Source organism: Physella acuta, unplaced genomic scaffold (assembly GCF_028476545.2).
Source record: "Physella acuta isolate Inbredline_101_S28 unplaced genomic scaffold, ASM2847654v3 ptg000177l, whole genome shotgun sequence".
Classification (NCBI taxonomy): Eukaryota; Metazoa; Mollusca; class Gastropoda; family Physidae; genus Physella; species Physella acuta.
In genome coordinates this window covers 200326-221973 of record NW_026731696.1, presented here as the reverse complement: position 1 = coordinate 221973, position 21648 = coordinate 200326, and the positions used below count along the sequence as shown (strand labels likewise).

General features: G+C 39.0%; 1 protein-coding gene across 1 annotated transcript in view; it reads right to left on the bottom strand.

Moving 5' to 3' along the window:
• Positions 1–19828, bottom strand: part of LOC131936376 (uncharacterized) — a 33064-nt gene extending 13236 nt beyond the window's left edge. The window contains exons 1-20 of the mRNA XM_059293324.1: positions 19608–19828; positions 16727–16979; positions 16347–16471; positions 15748–15871; positions 14849–15034; positions 14173–14292; positions 13591–13733; positions 12863–12936; positions 12480–12580; positions 10071–10125; positions 9592–9784; positions 8655–8907; positions 7711–7835; positions 7184–7307; positions 6747–6932; positions 6319–6438; positions 5775–5923; positions 3801–3982; positions 3320–3497; positions 776–846 (exon numbers count right to left, since the gene is read on the bottom strand). Of these exons, the coding sequence (XP_059149307.1) occupies positions 776–846; positions 3320–3497; positions 3801–3982; positions 5775–5923; positions 6319–6438; positions 6747–6932; positions 7184–7307; positions 7711–7835; positions 8655–8907; positions 9592–9784; positions 10071–10125; positions 12480–12580; positions 12863–12936; positions 13591–13733; positions 14173–14292; positions 14849–15034; positions 15748–15871; positions 16347–16471; positions 16727–16979; positions 19608–19828 (2983 nt within the window). The remainder of the gene's footprint in view (positions 1–775; positions 847–3319; positions 3498–3800; positions 3983–5774; positions 5924–6318; positions 6439–6746; positions 6933–7183; positions 7308–7710; positions 7836–8654; positions 8908–9591; positions 9785–10070; positions 10126–12479; positions 12581–12862; positions 12937–13590; positions 13734–14172; positions 14293–14848; positions 15035–15747; positions 15872–16346; positions 16472–16726; positions 16980–19607) is intronic.
• Between the last annotated feature and the right edge of the window lie 1820 nt (positions 19829–21648).

Sequence of the window (21648 nt, the reverse complement as noted above, 5' to 3'; positions counted from 1 at the left end):
ATATATATATATATATATATATATATGCAAATATTTACATTATATATTTAATACTTTTAATAAAATTTAAGAAGCGACCCACCCTTTTCTTTATAGTTATTTAAACAGTGTGTATATATTTAAAGAAAATCATTTATTTTCCCCTCTTTAGTGCATTATTACATAAAAACTTGTTACTAATACAAGACTTCCTACTAATTTCAGAAATTTGTAATTAATTAGTAAAATATTAATTAGTCAAATGTAATGTCATATTGCTTTTTTTTTAAAGTCTTGACCCACGTGCCAACTTTGAAACGAATCTGTCAGTTAGAAGTGCCTGAAATTTCGCTCGCCCGTTTCGATCCATGACGACAGACGACATAGGAAGCAAGTTGAATAAAAGTTTGTAAAAATACAAATACAGACAATTACGCTTTAAAAGTGAAATTTACTATGATTTGTATGATGACATTTTGGGGGCCTCCTGCAGCCCTCTCAGCCTCCCCCCCCCCTTAATCCGCTACTGGGGGGGGGGCGTGACTTTTATGAAAGAAGCGTGACATCGGTTACCCATAAATAGTATTTTATTCTGGGTTTAAAGTTGTGAAGGATATGGACAGTCTATTTTAGTAGGACATTAACAGTCTACTGTGGTAGGACATGGACAGTCTACTGTAGTAGGACATGAACACTCTAGTGTAGTAGGACATGGACAGTCTACTGTGGTAGGACATGGACAGTCTACTGTGGTAGGACATGGACAGTCTACTGTAGTAGGACATGAACAGTTTACTGTGGTAGGACATGGACAGTCTACTGTAGTAGGACATGAACACTCTAGTGTAGTAGGACATGGACAGTCTACTGTGGTAGGACATGGACAGTCTACTGTGGTAGGACATGGACAGTCTACTGTAGTAGGACATGAACAGTTTACTGTGGTAGGACATGAACAGTTTACTGTGGTAGGACATGGACAGTCTACTGTAGTAGGACATGGACAGTCTACTGTGGTAGGACATGGACAGTTTACTGTGGTAGGACATGGACAGTCTACTGTGGTAGGACATGAACAGTCTACTGTGGTAGGACATGGAGAGTCTACTATGGTAGGACATGGACATTCTACTGTGGTAGGACATGGACAGTCTACTGTGGTAGGACATGAACAGTCTACTGTGGTAGGACATGGACAGTCTACTGTGGTAGGACATGAACAGTCTACTGTGGTAGGACATGGACAGTCTACTGTAGTAGGACATGGACATTCTACTGTGGTAGGACATGGACAGTCTACTCTGGTCGGACATGGACAGTCTACAGTGGTAGGACATGGACAGTCTACTGTAGTAGGGCATGGACAGTCTATTGTGGTAGGACATGGACAGTCTACTGTGGTAGGACATTAACAGTCTACTGTAGTAGGACATGGACAGTCTACTGTAGTAGGACATGGACAGTCTACTGTGGTAGGACATGGACAGTCTACTCTGGTCGGACATGGACAGTCTACAGTGGTAGGACATGGACAGTCTACTGTAATAGGGCATGGACAGTCTATTGTGGTAGGACATGGACAGTCTACTGTGGTAGGACATTAACAGTCTACTGTAGTAGGACATGGACAGTCTACTGTAGTAGGACATGGACAGTCTACTGTGGTAGGACATGGACAGTCTACTGTAGTAGGACATGGACAGTCTACTGTAGTAGGACATGGACAGTCTACTGTGGTAGGACATGGACAGTCTACTGTGGTAGGACATGGACATTCTACTGTGGTAGGACATGGACAGTCTACTCTGGTCGGACATGGACAGTCTACAGTGGTAGGACATGGACAGTCTACTGTAGTAGGGCATGGACAGTCTATTGTGGTAGGACATGGACAGTCTACTGTGGTAGGACATTAACAGTCTACTGTAGTAGGACATGGACAGTCTACTGTAGTAGGACATGGACAGTCTACTGTAGTAGGACATGGACAGTCTACTGTAGTAGGACATGGACAGTCTACTGTAGTAGGACATGGACAGTCTACTGTGGTAGGACATGGACAGTCTACTGTGGTAGGACATAGACAGTCTAGGCATGTTTAGCCTACTGTTTGTATGCCATGGTTATCATAGCTTGCGTCAGAGCTAATCTAATTGTGTGTGCTGTAATTGATTTCGACCAACTAGGATTACTGATCAATAAATCTTAGACAAGTTCAGGCTCATTTACATTTCTCCTAACAGCGTCTCCATCTCCATTTCAAATTCTCTTTACAGCCTCCCAACGTATACTACATGACATCTTACCATGACTTTACTACATGGCATCTTACCATGACTTTACTACATGACATCCTGACATCACTTTACTACATTACATCTTGCAATGACTTTACTACATGAAATCTTGCCATGACTTTACTACATGACATCCATGGCTGTTATAAAAATAATAACCGAGAAGAGAGGAAGATGTATTAAAATAAACCGGGAGTGATCTCCCCTAAACTTTCTCGAAAATTCTTATATAAAATAACAGGGGATGGGAACTCGGGCTATAGACATGATTTTTAATCCATTTTAAATACTTAAAGTTTTAAAAATAGAATAAAATCTCGCAGACAAATTAATTGCACACCAAGTGAACGCCAAATAAAAAAGCGCATAATGGTGCGCAATATTATTATTACTTTTAAAATTTACATTCGTTTTTTGAGAAATCGGAAGTAGCGTAAAGTACTACTTCCAGTCAACGGAAATGACTCAAAATTTAATAGAAGGTAGAGAATTAGATCTTTTACTTACATATGAAATTTCATTTATCTATCTGAAATAGTACTCAAGTTATAGGCTTTTGAAAAATTCAAAGTAGGAAAAGTACCACTTCCGGTTATCGGAAATCGCTCAAAAGTTGATACAGATCTACGATTTTGATTAAATACTTATATATGAAATTTCATCAACCTAGCTGTAACGGTACTCAAGTTATCGTGTTTACACACGGACAGACAGACAGACACACAGACAGACACACAGACAGACACACAGACATACGGACAAGATTGCAAAATTATGTTTTTCCGTATCAGTGAGGTGTGAAACGTCGAGATTTGTAAAAATCTCGATTTTTTTTTTTTTTGCACGATTACAAGACTTTCTCTATACTTCGTAGGCTATATACGAGAAAGTAAAAAAACACGTATCTTAAACTAGCATGTTTTTTTTATTGAAATAAAAACCTTGGTAGACTTCAGCTCCTGATCCTAAAAAACATAGGCGCTAGCACCCAGGGACTAAGTCTCTGTACTGGCAGACCCTCCTGATACCAAAAACAGAGGCACTAGCACCCAGGGACTAGGTATCTGTGCTGGCAGACCTTGATTCGTACATCAAAGGCGGTGCCGGCTGGGCAGGGCATGATGTAGGTTTGGTCGGCAAAACATTGCACATAGCTGTAGCAGCTAGTGGGGTTGGCGTACAGATCGTCAGGGAGACTTTTGTCACGACACATGCTGGTCACTGTAAGACAGGAGACACATATCTGTGACATGTAGGCTACGTTACTGTAAGACATGAAACAAATATCTGTGACATGTAGGCTACAAGAGGTCGCTGTAAGACATGAAACAAATATCTGTGACATATAGGCTTACGTCACTGTAAGACAGGAGACACATATCTGTGACATGTAGGCTACAAGAAAGGGTTCAATGATAAAGGAGGTTGTCTTAAGGAATCGGTGTGTTAAAAAATGTGGATTTATTTTTTTGGAATGTCTCTCGACGTGGCAATCAGGCAACATTGGAATGTGTCTCTACTCACCATTTTCTTGAACCACAGGAGCTTGTGTCTGTACAACATTTGGCGATTGTGTTTGCACGACATTTGGTGATTGTGTCTGCACGACATTTGGTGATTGTGTCTGGGCGACATTTGGTGATTGTGTCTGGGCGACATTTGGTGATTGTGTCTGTGGCTCAACAGGCTGAGGTGTGCTGGTAACGCTGAAAGGAACGTAGTTCAGAGTTTAGAAACATTTAGATCTAGGCCTATGTCGATAGCTTGATGCTTAAAAAACAATGCGATGATGTAAGTCAGTCGGTCTAGTATCAAACAATAAATGCTGCCAATAATTCTGTAGAGGATATAAGTCAGTGTCTAGTATCAAACAATAAATGCTGCCAATAATTCTGTAGATGATGTAAGTCAGACGGTCTAGTATCAAACAATAAATGCTGCCTATATATTTATGTAGATGATGTAAGTATATATTTCTGTAGATGATGTAAGTAAGTCGGTCTAGTATCAAACAATAAATGCTGCCAATATTTCTGTAGATGATGTAAGTCAGTGTCTAGTATCAAACAATAAATGCTGCCAATATTTCTGTAGATGAAGTAAGTAAGTCGGTCTAGTATCAAACAATAAATGCTGCCAATAATTCTGTACAGGATATAAGTCAGTGTCTAGTATCAAACAATAAATGCTGCCAATAATTCTGTAGATGATGTAAGTCAGACGGTCTAGTATCAAACAATAAATGCTGCCTATATATTTATGTAGATGATGTAAATATATATTTCTGTAGATGATGTAAGTAAGTCGGTCTAGTATCAAACAATAAATGCTGCCAATATTTCTGTAGATGATGTAAGTCAGTGTCTAGTATCAAACAATAAATGCTGCCAATATTTCTGTAGATGATGTAAGTCAGTGTCTAGTATCAAACAATAAATGCTGCCAATATTTCTGTAGATGATGTAAGTCAGTGTCTAGTATCAAACAATAAATGCTGCCAATATTTCTGTAGATGAAGTAAGTAAGTCGGTCTAGTATCAAACAATAAATGCTCCCAATATTTCTGTAGATGATGTAAGTAAGACGGTCTAGTATCAAACAATAAATGCTGCCAATATTTCTGTAGATGATGTAAGTCAGGGTCTAGTATCAAACAATGAATGCTGCCAATATTTCTGTAGATGATGTAAGTCAGGGTCTAGTATCAAACAATAAATGCTGCCAATATTTCTGTAGATGATGTAAGTCACTCGGTCTAGTACCAAACAATGAATGCTGCCAATATTTCTGTAGATGATGTGAGTCAAACGGTCTAGTATCAAACAATAAATGATGCCAATATTTCTGTAGATGATGTAAGTAAGACGGTCTAGTATCAAACAATAAATGCTGCCAATATTTCTGTAGATGATGTAAGTCAGGGTCTAGTATCAAACAATGAATGCTGCCAATATTTCTGTAGATGATGTAAGTCAGGGTCTAGTATCAAACAATAAATGCTGCCAATATTTCTGTAGATGATGTAAGTCACTCGGTCTAGTATCAAACAATGAATGCTGCCAATATTTCTGTAGATAATGTAAGTCAGTCGGTCTAGTATCAAACAATAAATGCTGCCAATATTTCTGTAGATGATGTAAGTCAGTGTCTAGTATCAAACAATAAATGCTGCCAATATTTCTGTAGATGATGTAAGTCAGTGTCTAGTATCAAACAATGAATGCTGCCAATATTTCTGTAGATGATGTAAGTAAGTCGGTCTAGTATCAAACAATGAATGCTGCCAATATTTCTGTAGATGATGTAAGTAAGTCGGTCTAGTATCAAACAATGAATGCTGCCAATATTTCTGTCGATGATGTAAGTAAGTCGGTCTAGTATCAAACAATGAATGCTGCCAATATTTCTGTAGATGATGTAAGTCAGTCGGTCTAGTATCAAACAATGAATGCTGCCAATATTTCTGTAGATGTTGTAAGCCAATATTTCTGTAGAGACCTGCCACTAGTTGGTGCTGCCCCACACTCTTCACTGATGGCCCGTGCCAGAGGGTACGGTCCAAGTCCACAGAAAGTTCCAGAGAAGTCGTCCAGATCCAGGGTCCAGATCATACTCCCGCCGTAACCGTTGTCCTTGATGTACTTGACCTAGGTAGAGGCAGGGATTTTTTAAAAGATTATATTCTCATATTAAAATTTCCGAAATGAAGCTTGATGCTAGGGAAGCTTCCCCCCCCCCTCCACCAATTACAAACGTATTTATAGGCCCTTTTAAGTGTATTTTATATCTTTTTGAGAATATAAAATAGCAGAAATATGACATTTACAATTTTTAAAATGAACAAGACGCGAACTCGCTCAAACCAATGTTAGTAGGTTAATGAAGACATTTGTCATTCTGAGGCTCCATGGAGTGTGTGTATGGGGGGGGGGGGGTGTCTGATTTCCCCCCCCCCCTTCCCCCCGTTAGATAAGTCATTGTAATTTTAGGATGTTTTATAATGTCAACATTTTTAACGTAAAAGTTTTGAACATCTTGTTACCTTGTTTCTCAAACTTTCCGGGTCATCATATCCTACCCAGAGGTTACCCTGGACAAGGTATGAGACTTGCTGTTCTGGGATACGGTAGACCGTTGCACCACTTTTGATCAGTTCACAAACCTGAAGATTTGAGTAAGTAATCAAAACTAAATAACTTCTCCTAATTATGTTAAAGCTTTATTATTTAAGCGTATTCATATTTTAATTATTGTATCAAAATTTTCATTTTCCAGTAATGAAAATCCATTGCGTTCATTTTCATGTGTGTTCATGTTTCTATTTACGATATGTTATGATATTGGAATGTTTTTAATGTGTCTAAATCGATGAAATTATTAAATTACTTTGCTTTAATAAAACTCCACATAATAAAAGTTATTTTTTAAAAAGTTCGTTTAGAAGTGAGTAACAAGCAAGTGGAAAGTTACCTCATAGTAGGCCAAAAACCCTGCCTCCCCAGTGTACTTCCCGCTGGGCCCGGGCCCTATAGTCTGAGCCCCAACATTGATATTGGCAGGATTAGCTAGGCTGAAACTTCTACCGTAGGTTGCAAGACCAATGTTTAATTTTTCTTTGGGAGCGCCCTTCGAAACCCAGTATCTCGCAGCAAAATCCTACGGACATTTAAAAAAAATTATAATTTATAAATTATATAAATACAATTAACTTTGATTGACAATAAAACAATATGATTAATAAAATATAAAATACATTGTTTTCTATTACAATAGGTCAAAAATATTTACATCTTTTAAAAGAAAACTAAGGTCATTTAAATATAATAAGTTAATAGAAAAATTGGAACAACATTTTTTTTATGTCTTCGAAAACTAAAAATAAAACAAAAACAAATATCAAAACTTACAATGTAATAGTTTACATTTGCCCCTGAGTCAGAAGGGTGGCCGTAGAGTGGACTGTTGTGTCCAGTGAACGGGTCCCAGCTGCCGTGGAAGTCGTAGGACATGAGGTTGATGAAGTCCAGTTTGCTGATTGGTGGATACAAGGTCACGTGAAGTGAAATTGTTGTAATAAGTAAAGGCAGAAATTGTCATGTTATGATAAGATAAATGCAGGGGATTTATGAGAATATTAAAAAGGCTACCGATTACCAAAAGAAATGATAATTCTTCTTTAATTGTCAATACAAACGCTCTCGCAGACCTTACCTGGCTATGGCACTGATCTCCTAGACCTTACCTGGCTATGGCACTGATCTCACCTGGCTATGACACTGATCTCACCTGGCTATGGCACTGACGTCACTTACCTGGCTATGGCACTGACGTCACTTACCTGGCTATGGCACTGACGTCACTTACCTGGCTATGGCACTGATCTTACCTGGCTATGGGACTGACCTCACCTAGCTATGACACTGACGTCACTTACCTGGCTATGGCACTGATCTCATAGGCCGCATCAATGTTGTCTTTACCAGCAGCAACAGCAGCAGACAACAAAAGCCTGGGTTTTCCACTGGATCCATGCTCTTGGTCAAAGGCTGCGGACAGTTCCTGGGGAAGTTGACATTAGTTCATGTGTGAACAATTTGTAAGTTGACATTAGTTCATGTGTGAACAGTTTGTAAGTTGACATTAGTTCATGTGTGAACAGTTTGTAAGTTGACAGTAGTTCAAGTGTGAACAGTTTGTAAGTTGACATTAGTTCATGTGTGAACAGTTTGTAAGTTGACATTAGTTCATGTGTCAACAGTTTGTAAGTTGACATTAGTTCATGTGTCAACAGTTTGTAAGTTGACATTAGTTCATGTGTGAACAGTTTGCAACGTTCCAGGGAAAGTTGACCAGTTTACAATTTGGCCAAAAAATGTGAGAAATACAAAACGTTGAGCCTATCAGAGAAATCTTACCCCATCACCCCTCTCCTAAACAATTTAAAATATCCGTTTTCACATCTTCTTGCTAACTAAAAGCTATTCTCGGGGTAACTGAGATAAGTTAACCTTATCTAGACCCTAACCTCAGCCAACTGGGTAAACTAAACCCTCACCTCAACCAACTGGGTAAGCTAAACCCTCACCTCAACCAACTGGGTAAACTAAACCTTAACCTCAATCAACTGGGTAAACTAAACCCTAACCTCAACCAACTGGGTAAACTAAACCCTAACCTCAACCAACTGGGTAAACTAAACCCTAACCTCAACCAAAACTAAACCCTAACCTCAACCAACTTGGTAAACTAAACCCTAACCTCAACCAACTGGGTAAACTAAACCCTAACCTCAACCAACTTGGTAAACTAAACCCTAACCTCAACCAACTGGGTAAACTAAACCCTAACCTCAACCAACTGGGTAAACTAAACCCTAACCTCAACCAACTGGGTAAACCTGTGCTTGTCTTCGGGTCCACTTCCTCTCAACGCTGGGTACTCCCAGTCAAGATCAAGGCCATCGAAGTTGTGGTCCCTCAGGAATTTGATGGAGGTTTGAATAAAATGTTGTCGTGTGCCAGAGTCAGCCACCACTTGAGAGAACGGAGCCGAGCCCAGGTTGTAGCCCCCCACAGCTAGGAGGGTCTTCATTTGGGGGTTCACTTGTTTCAGGTCATTGAACATGGAGTACCTTAAAAACAGAAATCGCGATGAACAGATATTTTTATAGCAGCCAATTTATTTTTGAACAATTCGTAATTTATCAAGAGTAAATTTAAGACTTAGTGCTAAAATTACTTAAGTCAGAATAAAAAATTTTTAGGTAAATTATTTTTTTAAATTTTTTAAAATTGTCCATTAAACGTAACGTTCTTATTTTATGTGTTTGTTTGAAAGGAGCACTTAGTTGAATATTTGACTATTGATGCACACAAGATAGTCACCCTCAATGATAAACGATCAATGCGTTTGATTTGTAAAAAAAATGTGACGTGAGTACTATTAGCACTAGGCTCTTAAATTCGCTAACCTCGACTGAAATACATTTTGAACTTTCTTAACGAATGCGACATTAGCTGAGAGAATGAGCTCATTTACAAACACCATGTATGTGGTAATTGATCGCAAACCAGAAATGCAAGCCGCATAAAACTTTACGTTAATCAGGGGACGTAATGGATTCTCGATACACTTCATTAAAACTTTTCAAAAGGTGGGATTTGTCACATGTGGTAGTGAATTGACACTCTCTCTTTACACTTTCGGGGTGGTTGATATATATATATATATATATATATATATATATATATATATATATATATATATGTGTGTGTGTGTGTGTGTGAGTGTGTGTATACACGTATAAATAACTCACAGTCCTTTAGCCCAGTCGGTGTCCTCATCGTTCCACTCAAAGGCCGCTAACTCGTTGTTACTTAACTTGGCGAAGGCGTAGATGATGTGGGTGCAGAGATGGGGGTCGATGTTACCTGGCATGAATTTAGCTGGTTCTTGTCGGTACTGGGACCAGTTTGTGTGGTAGCAGACACGCCTCTGGCACGCTGCCCCTACAGCAAGATTAACACTTTATCAACCTTGGGTATCATTGCTTTGAAACGTACATTTTTGTTTTATTTTTACAGTAGTCACAGATTGTCAAATTTAAAGTGTATATTCTCTTATTAGACATGTTGGCTAAACTTCCACTTTTGTGTTCATTGACAATTCGCTAGTCTAATTTGAGTAATCTACTGTTACGTCATGTTGCTAAAAATAAAGCTGCCAAATACTAACATGTATACAGAGACGTACATTGAGGTAAAGTAATTAACAATTATACATTCACAAACCTACCATTAGCACATCCAGCCAAGGCAAACAGCACCACTAAAGTGAAGAGATACCACATCTGGAATAGTAGTTTATTATTAGTAACACAATGACATCGAGAGATACCTAAACTGACACGACAGACACCTAAACGGACATTGCGGTTGGCTTTAAGTCCTACCAGCATAACGAAGAAGAAATCTCTGAATGAAACTCTACAAGTATAGCACTAGCGTAGACTTCACAGCGGTAGAGTAAAAACACACTGAATGATTGTCACGTCGGTTCAAACTTTCCAAATTTACATACATTTAACTAATTGTTTTTAAATGTTCTATTTTTAGCTTCCACCCAACACTTGTCGCCAAGGAAAAGAATTAATGACCGGAAAATTCTCTTTGAACTTGTTACACGTTTTAACGTTTGAGTTTAGCATATCTGTCGACTGTGTATAACAAGGAAGTCGCATGCTGACTTTATGACTTTGATATATATATATATATATATATATATATATATATATATATATATATATATATATATATATATATATATATATATATATATATATATATATATATGTGTGTGTGTGTGTGTGTGTATAACTCCGCCATTGTCTGGTCCAAAGTCCAGAATGGGAAAGGAGGAGGGTTTTGGGTTTGGGCTAGCAACCCACCATGTAAAAACAAAAACGCTACAGAAACGGCAACAGATCTAAATCAAACCATCATGGGAGAGCAACAGAGGACCGAGGCAGCTTTGCCTGATATGACGAGGAGAGAGATAGAAGAAGAAGTACAGGCTACTGGCAAAACCTGGCATGAACTAAAGTGGCTCGCCCAGGACAGGGTGGAATGGCGGAGATTTGTTGTTGCCCTATACTCCACAGGGAGTGATGAGGATTAAGTAAGTAAGTAAGTGTGTGTGTATACGTAGAACTAACTTACTTATATATATATATATATATATATATATATATATATATATATATATATATATATATATATATATATATATATACATACATATATATATATATATATATATATATATATATATATATATATATATATATATATATATATATATATATATATATATATATATACGATACCTGTGACCTGAGTTGCTTCATCTTGTGTTCAACTTGTGTTTATCTTGTGTGACTTGTGTTCAACTTGACTCCTCTCTATAAAATCGTTGTAGGCCTATATGCGTTTTTATGAACACATTTTTCTAACATCCCATATGTGTGAATCTCACGTGACGATTGCCACACATTTATCACGCTCTAGATGTCTATGGGATGTCTTTGGGACGTCAATGAATCGTTCGAGTTAATCAAACTAGACAAACTTGGAAATCATTTTGGGAGATCGTAAAGGAGACATAATAGTCGTATTGTTTTCAGTCATAAAGGGGACATAATGCCCGTATTGATTTCAGTAATAAAAGGGTAGTAATACATGCATTGTTTTCTGCAATAAAGGGGACGTAATACATGCATTGTTTACAGTAATAAAGGGGACGTAATTCAGTATTGTTTTCAGTAATAAAGGGGACGTAATACCCGTATTGTTTTCAGTGCTTATTGATTTTGTTTGCAGTAATAAAAGGGGACGTAATACCCGTGTTGAATGATTTTGTGGGCAGTAACAAAAGCGAAAAAGAAAGAAATATAATTACTTAAATAGATTTTACCTTAGAGCCAGAAACTCGGAATATTTTTCTTGTAATTTATTTCATTGAAATGTTATAATTTAGAATTATATACAAGAATACAACCGGTGTCTTGATATCATAACATCATAATACATCGTCAATCACACAATTCATACATCGTCAATCACACAATGCATACATCGTCAATCACACAATGCATACATCGTCAATCACACAATTCATATATCGTCAATCACACAATTCATACATCGTCATTCAAACATATTTATTCACAGGTTGTATTTCTAACATCTTGATTTAAACATTTGATTAGAATTTTTGATCATCAACGTTCAAGCTTTGTTCAATGGACTCAACAACTGACATTTGACCCTGAAGGTCACATTTGAAAAGTCATTATCCCCGAAGTTCAATGAGCAATCGGTGCCGAGACTGGATAAAGTCACATTTCAAGTCAGACCTGACTTACAGAATGGACGAGTCACGTCGACCCGTGTGGAGTCACATTTCAAGTCAGACCTGACTTACAGAATGGACGAGTCACGTCGACCGTGTGACGTCACATTTCAAGTCAGACCTGACTTACAGAATGGACGAGTCACGTTGACCGTTGTGACGGACCGAGCCGCTGTGACGTGGGTCGTCACGTGTGACGTCACGTATGACGTTTCAGCACCGTGAAGTCCTGGAGGCCAGCACACAACGTTTGGCTGTCGAGCTGAACACGGTACCCAGCATGCATGACCTCACAAAGGTCACGCCCCTGACACAGACGACGAACTTGGCGCAGCTTCCGGGCTGGGGGTGAAGGCCGTCGCTAAGATGCTGGTCCTTGCAGAGCCGCGTCACGTCTGGAAGTCAAGGTCAAATCTATTTTTAGACATCGGCCACCATGTTTCATATCCCATCATTCCAATTCTAAATAATTAATTTAACCATTTAAATGCCGATAAACACAAACATTAATTTAGAATTACTTAGTTATGCTAAAAAAATTATAACATAATCAAATAGATCTACATAATTTGTAACACAGAGGGAAGAGCGGTAAAATATTATAGTGAATATGTTTTTATCACAATGAGAATGCTGATATCAACCACTTGCCTACCTGCAACACAGTGCACACTTACTGTCTGATTTACTGGAGTCTAGTCGTGAGTTGGTCAGTTTAGTGGTCAGTGTGGCGTTGGGCACTGAGTGAATGCTGGAACGTGCAGGGAAAACAACTTCAGCTATTTTAAATTGTCATGCACTTTTTGTTACACTTCGCTTATAGAGAAAACCGTCCGGTCTAATGTTTTATGTCACAGTAATAAAATTTAATTTATCAAAACACAATGTTTTAAACGTTGATCTAACTAATTATATTTGACGGTATGAGCTAAGTTATTCTAAATAAATGATAACTTTCACAATTTCTCGAATGACGGTCCTTACGATTCCACAAAATAATAGAACCCCCCTCCCCCCCCCCCACCATCGATTAGTGACTTCTCCAATGATGAGATCACCCAAAAATTATCAGTGACGTACTCAACAATTCCCAGTGACAACATCCTCACTGCCCCTACCCAGAGACAACACCCCCCAGTGACAGCCACACCCTCAACCCCCCCCCCCTCTCTCACCATTCAACTCCCCCAGACACAACACCCCCTAGTGACAGCCACACCCTCAACCCCCCCCCCCCTCTCTCACAATTCAACTCCCCCAGTGACAACCCCTACATCCATATCCCAGTGAAACCCCAACTACAACCCAGTAACCCCCCCCCCCACACCACCACCAGTAACAGCACCCCCCCCCCCACAACACCACCAGTGACAACCCCCCCCCCCTCTCAGATGCAGCTGATTACCCTGTCGAGTTGGAGGCACTCTCCTCCTTGATGGCCCGCACCAGAGGATAAGCCCCTCCCCCACATGAGGCTCCACTGAAATCGTCCAAGTCCAGAGCCCAAACCATAATGCCGCCATAGCCCCGGTCTTTGATGTACTGAACCTGGCGGCAAGCATTGAAACAAATGTAAGGGGGGACTTTTTTTCTTTATCTTCTTAACTTTGTTATAATGAAATTAATAGAAGATAAATGTAAGGGTGACTTTTTGATCTTTATCTTCTTAACTTGGGTGTAATGAAATTTATAGAAGATAAATGTAAGGGGGGACTTTTTTATCTTTATCTTCTTAACTTGGGTGTAATGAAATTTATAGAAGATAAATGTAAGGGGGGACTTTTTTATCTTTATCTTCTTAACTTTGATATAATGAAATTAATAGAAGATATTCTTTCTAAAACTGAATGCTATGTCAGCTTATTGATGAAACAATCTTAATTTTTTTCAAAGAAGTTTTCGGCAGTTTTCGATAATAGTTCACAGTCATTGTACATTGACCAATATGATATTGGATAAAATCTTTAGACGTCACGTGTCAACCTACTTTGTTTCTCAAGCTCTTGGGGTCATCGTACCCCACCCACACGTCCCCCTGGACCAGGTAAGGCACCTGTTGATCCTGCAGACGATAGGTCTTGGCGCCCTCCTTAATCATCCGGCAGATCTGGTAGGGGGGGGGGGGATAGAAATGTGTGCAGTTCAATATTACATTTTTTAATAAAATGTCTACATTTATAATATATATAATTCTCTTCTTGGAATCTAGAAAACAAGCTGTAAGCGCTCCCTACCACCCCACCCCTACATGGTCTGGTGAGCTTTGGTTCACGCTAAATGTTTACAATCGTAGAGCCGGTTTTAGTGACGGCCATTAGGGGCAGATAATTTAGTTTGAAACTATTTTAAACTTAGGGGAGGTAACTAAGAGGAGGCTGCTTTCCAGGGGGGGGGTGTAGGGTAGGGGTTGGGGGAAAGGAGGGTGGGGGTAGTATCGTCCTTAACGACCTACTGATAGTGTTTTAAAGCAAATATTTTCAGTGGCAGTGGTACTGTCGAATTCACAATTTATGAATTACTGAAAAGTAGAAAATAAAACAACTAAATCGCGGCGTATGATACGCCGCGGGTCGGCTCGTATTGATTAATCGTGCAAGATGGTCTAGTTACTCGGGAGCTGTTAACCTTACCTCATAGTAACCCATAAAGCCAGTTAACCTTACCTCATAGTAAGCCATAAAGCCCGGCTCTCGAGTGTATTGACCGGCCGGACCGGGACCGGCAGCCGGACTTCCAACCCTGCTGTCCTTGGGGTCGTCTAGTGTGAATGTCCGGCCGTATGTGGCCAGGCCTATGTTGAGTTTAGATCTCGGTGCTCCGTTCTTCATCCAGTAGGTGGTTGTAAAGTCCTGGACACCAGAGATTTGAACAAGTTAGTCACAAGTTAGTCACAAGTTAGTCACGTTCTTCACCCAGTAGGTGGCCGTAAAGTCCTGGACACCAGAGATTTTAAAAAGTTAGTCACAAGTTAGTCACACGTTAGTCACAAGTTAGTCACAAGTTAGTCACGTTCTTCACCCAGTAGGTGGCTGTAAAGTCCTGGACACCAGAGATTTAAACAAGTTAGTCACACGTTAGTCACACGTTGGTCACAAGTTAGTCACAAGTTAGTCACAAGTTAGTCAAAAGTTAGTCACAAGTTAGTCACAAGTTAGTCACAAGTTAGTCACAAGTTAGTCACAAGTTAGTCACAAGTTAGTCACAAATTAGTCACAAGTTAGTCACAAGTTAGTCACAAATTAGTCACTTTCTTCACCCAGTAGGTAGCTGTAAAGTCCTGGACACCAGAGATTTAAACAAGTTAGTCACAAGTTAGTCACAGGTTAGTCACAAGTTAGTCACAAGTTAGTCACAGGTTAGTCACACGTTAGTCACAAGTTAGTCACAAGCTAGTCACACGTTAGTCACACGTTAGTCACACGTTAGTCACAAGTTAGTCACGTTCTTCATCCAGTAGGTGGCTGTAAAGTCCTGGACACCAGAGATTTAAACAAGGTAGTCACAAGTTAGTCACAAATTAGTCACAAGTTAGATAAGTCACATTAGGATGACATATACCTACAGTGTGGGAGTTAGCGAGGGGCCCCGTGTCCCCCGAGCGCCCGTACAGGGGACTGTTGTGTCCAGTGAGGGGCTCCCAGCTGCCGTGGTAGTCATACGTCATCAGGTTGATCATGTCCAGCCTCCTGGGGTTTCGTCAAACATTTAACAAAATCACCAACTAATCCTTTTGATTATTTCATCAAACATCAAACAAAGTCACCAACTAATCCTTTTGCTTATTTAGTCAAACATTAAACAAAATCACCAACTAATCCCTTGATTATTTTGTCAAACATCAAACAAAGTCACGAACAAAGCAATTACATTGTTTTTTCTAATGTAATTTCAACAAAACCAAATCAAGTATTGTATTCGTTATAACTTAATGTTTTTAAAAAGAATATATTTGTCTACTAAAGTTTATGTCAGACTTGCCAGTTCTAGTCAAGGTACCAAAATATTTAACAGCTGTGTTCTAACGCTTGGCCACCTCATACATCTGCTCATAACTTACGTGCCAACCTAATTAACTTCCCAACAACTAAATCGCTAATTAAAGGAACTAATTGACCAGCAACGGCTTGCTGTTTTAATTAAACTAATTAACCAATCACATACTTGCTAATTAGACTGATCTCGTAAGATGAATCTATGTTGTTTTTTCCACCGGCAACGGCAGCTGAAAGAATTAGCCGTGATTTTCCGGCTGGCACACGCTCTCTGTCAAAAGCTGCCGCCAATTCCTGAAGAAACGAAATAAAATGCCTCACAACAGAAAATAAAATTTACAATGATGCAACAGAAAAAAACCCCTAAAAAACTAAAGTCAGTCCACTACATTAAAAAATGTACGTTGGTCTATAAGCACGTAAGTGTAGTTTGTTCTTGCTAATCTCGCAAATGGTGGTTTGTTCTTTTAAAAAATTGCGTATCTCGCAAATTGTAGTTTGTTCTTTTAGGAAAAAAAATTGCATGTCTCGCACAGTGAGAAATCTTACCTGAACTAACAAAGTGAATCTACGTTTGTCTTCCGGCACGCCCCCTCTCAGGGTCGGGTACTCCCAGTCAAGGTCGAGGCCATCAAAATCATAGTCACGTAAAAACTTGATGGACGTGCGAATAAAATACTTCCGGTTGCCGGCACTGGCTACCATGCGAGAGAAGGCTGATGACCCGAGGTTGTAGCCCCCCACGGCCAGGAGTATCTTCAGCCTGGGGTTGGCGTCCTTCAGCTCTATTATCTGCGTGTATCTGGAGGGGTACACATTTTTATTGCTGTTGGAAACGCGTACGCAATTGTTTTTAATTAAAGATAATTTTAACACCACAATCAAAGTAACAGACTATTAAAAGAACGTACATCTGTTCTAATTGCAGAGGCGTAGCGACCCTCCCCGGTGCCCGGGGACAAACTTTCGATTTGCGCCCCCTCCCCTCAATTTGTTTTTTCCAACCCCTTTTGCGCCCCCTAAGGTCGGCGCCCGGCGACATATGTCCCCCCCCCCCCCGCCGTCTCCCCCCGTCCCCCCCCCGTCCCCCCCCCCGCCCCCCTCGCTACGCCTCTGGTGTCGGTATAAAAAGCTGAGGTTATATTGCATGTTTTAATATTACAAAATTAAAACGGGAAGGGGGGAGGTGCTAACAAATACAAAACGACATAACAGGACTATATAGGACTGTACGAAACATAAGGCCTCATTGGGCTGTGAAGGACATTGGGACGTTCGAGTTCTATTTGAGATTTTCAACAGTAAACACAAAATGTACGGGATATCCGGGAAACGTTATGTCAAGTGTTATATTATATCTGCCCTATCCGTGAAATGTCCTGTATTGTATTTGTCCTGCCCGTGTCCTGTATAGCACATCTAACATCTACTTACGCTCCTTTGGTGTCGCCTGTGTAGCACATCTAACATCTACTTACGCTCCCTTGGTGTCGTCTATGTAGCACATCTAACATCTACTTACGATCCCTTGGTGTCGCCTGTGTAGCATATTTAACATCTACTTACGCTCCCTTGGTGTCGTCTATGTAGCACATCTAACATCTACTTTCATCTAACATCTACTTACGCTCCCTTGGTGTCGCCTGTGTAGCACATCTAACATCTACTTACGCTCCCTTAGTGTCGCCTTATTGTGTGTAACACATCTAACATCTACTTACGCTCCCTTAGTGTCGCCTGTGTAGCACATCTAACATCTACTTTCATCTAACATCTACTTACGCTCCCTTAGTGTCGCCTTATTGTGTGTAACACATCTAACATCTACTTACGACCCCTTGGTGTCGTCTGTGTAGCACATCTAACATCTACTTAAGACCCCTTCGTATCGCCTGTGTAGCACATCTAACATCTACTTACGATATCTTAGTGTCGCCTTATTGTGTATAGCACATCTAACATCTACTTACGCTCCCTTGGTGTCGCCTGTGTAGCACATCTAACATCTACTTTCATCTAACATCTACTTACGCTCCCTTGGTGTCGTCTGTGTAGCACATCTAACATCTACTTACGATATCTTAGTGTCGCCTTATTGTGTGTAGCACATCTAACATCTACTTTCATCTAACATCTACTTTCATCTAACATCTACTTTCATCTAACATCTACTTTCATATAACATCTACTTTCATCTAACATCTACTTTCATCTAACATCTACTTTCATCTAACATCTACTTTCATCTAACATCTACTTTCATCTAACATCTACTTTCATCTAACATCTTCCTTTATCTAACATCTACTTTCATCTAACATCTACTTTCATCTAACATCTACTTTCATCTAACATCTACTTTCATCTAACATCTACTTTCATCTAACATCTACTTTCATCTAACATCTACTTTCATCTAACATCTACTTTCATCTAACATCTACTTTCATCTAACATCTACTTTCATCTAACATCTACTTACGCTCCCATAGTGTCGTCTGTGTAGCACATCTAACATCTACTTTCATCTAACATCTACTTTCATCTAACATCTACTTTCATCTAACATCTACTTTCATCTAACATCTACTTTCATCTAACATCTACTTTCATCTAACATCTACTTTCATCTAACATCTACTTTCATCTAACATCTACTTTCATCTAACATCTACTTTCATCTAACATCTACTTTCATCTAACATCTACTTTCATCTAACATCTACTTTCATCTAACATCTACTTTCATCTAACATCTTCCTTTATCTAACATCTACTTTCATCTAACATCTACTTTCATCTAACATCTACTTTCATCTAACATCTACTTTCATCTAACATCTACTTTCATCTAACATCTACTTTCATCTAACATCTACTTTCATCTAACATCTACTTTCATCTAACATCTACTTTCATCTAACATCTACTTACGCTCCCTTAGTGTCGTCTGTGTAGCACATCTAACATCTACTTTCATCTAACATCTACTTTCATCTAACATCTACTTTCATCTAACATCTACTTTCATCTAACATCTACTTTCATCTAACATCTACTTTCATCTAACATCTACTTTCATCTAACATCTACTTTCATCTAACATCTACTTTCATCTAACATCTACTTTCATCTAACATCTACTTTCATCTAACATCTACTTTCATCTAACATCTACTTACGCTCCCTTAGTGTCGTCTGTGTAGCACATCTAACATCTACTTTCATCTAACATCTACTTTCATCTAACATCTACTTTCATCTAACATCTACTTTCATCTAACATCTACTTTCATCTAACAACTACTTTCATCTAACATCTACTTTCATCTAACATCTACTTTCATCTAACATCTACTTTCATCTAACATCTACTTTCATCTAACATCTACTTTCATCTAACATCTACTTTCATCTAACATCTACTTACGCTCCCTTGGTGTCGTCTGTGTCCTCGTCGTTTGCCTCAAACGGCGTCAGCTGGTCGTTGATGATCTTGGCGAAGGAGAAGACGATGTGAGTGCAGAGGAAAGGGTCAACGTCCTCGGGGGTGAAGCTGCCGGGTGGAGGCCGGTACTGGGACCAGTTCGTGTAGTAGCAGACTCGGCGAAGGCTCAGCGCACCTGGAATCAAAGAACTCGGTGACGTCATTGGCGATTCATTACTCTTAAAGTGGATCTCCTTCAATGAGATTATCTCACGATTTGCTTATAAAAATTTTGAACTAGAGATTAGATTTAACTTAATTTCTCTGTCCACCTACCCCCCCCCCCCCTTCCATCCCACTCGCCCCACAATACAAGGAAAAATATTAGACTTTACGAAAATAAACGGAGAACACACCATTTACCGAAGATAAACGGAGAGACACCCAACTTACCGAAGATAACCGGTGCTAGCACTGCTGTCATCAAGAGCGTAGACCACATCTAAGCGAAGACAACAGAGATGGTTAGAGAGAAAATCGGAATCCGATAGGAAACCTAATTCATACTAATCTTCATTTACTTACATCTGAATCAATAATTTACTACTAATAATTTTTATCACATATTTTAATAGGAAAAAAATAAACACTTCTAGAAAGCCACATTGTATTGCCATTTATTTTTTAATATTATGACTTAGTAAGTTATTTTTAAAAATATGACTACTCGCTATGTAATATTTCTTGTCGTTGCTCTTTTTACATGAAAGGCCCATGTTTTGTTTTGCTGTTTCTGGTGAGATTCAGCAAAGTTCCCTCCGTGTTATACATCACCAGAACTGTATTACTTGTTTGAGAGGCTCCAACACAATCCATTAACTTGAATCGTAGTATTTTTTTGTGTTATTCACAAATCAGTCCAAAATTTTTAAAAATCATATAGCCTCTGGTTTCAAATGTTGACAATTTAAAATTAAAAGGAATCTAATTCTGAACGTCAAATGAAATAGACATTTAACATAAAAAGATAATTTATGTTAATATTTATTTTTATTTTAGTTCGATCAATATTGGACATATGGGTCAAATGTTTCTTTAACTTCTAGTCTATAACTAAATACAAACTAACTGTTGGAACTCAGTTTAAAAATACTTTTCAAAGTGTGACGTCACGAAGTCTGGTTAAACTATGCGAAGGGAAGCAACTAAGATAACATCTGTAATAAATAAATAGACTCCCTTAGATGCCAACATAGTCCAACACTGGCAAATGGCTTGACAGAAAATGTTGCTCCAGTTTTAAATCATACTAATTAATGGTCAAGTATGGCTATTCTAAATCGACGAAGTTCACTTTTTCCTAAAAATTAATTCGCCAAATCCTAATTTCGTTGCTTACTTTATCTTATCCTAACCAAATAGTACACCATATCCTAATCAAGCCTCACCTTATCCTCATCAAGCCTCACCTTATCCTAATCACGCCTCTCACCTTATCCTAATCAAGCCTCTCACCTTATCCTAATCAAGCCTCTCCTTATCCTAATCAAGCCTCTCAACTTATCCTAATCAAGCCTCTCACCTTATCCTAATCAAGCCTCTCACCTTATCCTAATCAAGCCTCTCACCTTATCCTAATCAATCCTCACCTTATCCCAATCAAGCCTCACCTTATCCTAATCAAGCCTCACCTTATCCCAATCACGCCTCTCACCTTATCCTAATCCACCAGATCTCCAGTACTCCCAACCGTGTTGTTTGAAGCCCGCCACTGAGTCAGTAGAGTCTGTCTTACCAGTCTCTTATATACAGGTTACTCAAGTTCACACAATGACGTCACTTTCATTCATCCTTTCATACACAGCTGACCTAACACAAACACATCTTTACAGGCCGTTGTCTGTATTCAATCAGATCACCTATTATGTTAATTATGTTAATTAATCAGTTTTTGTGACGTTCCACAAGCCTCGAGTATTGCTGACCAACAATGACCCGTTGTACAAAGTTACGATGGTTTGTTGTGATTCTGGTTCATTCATGA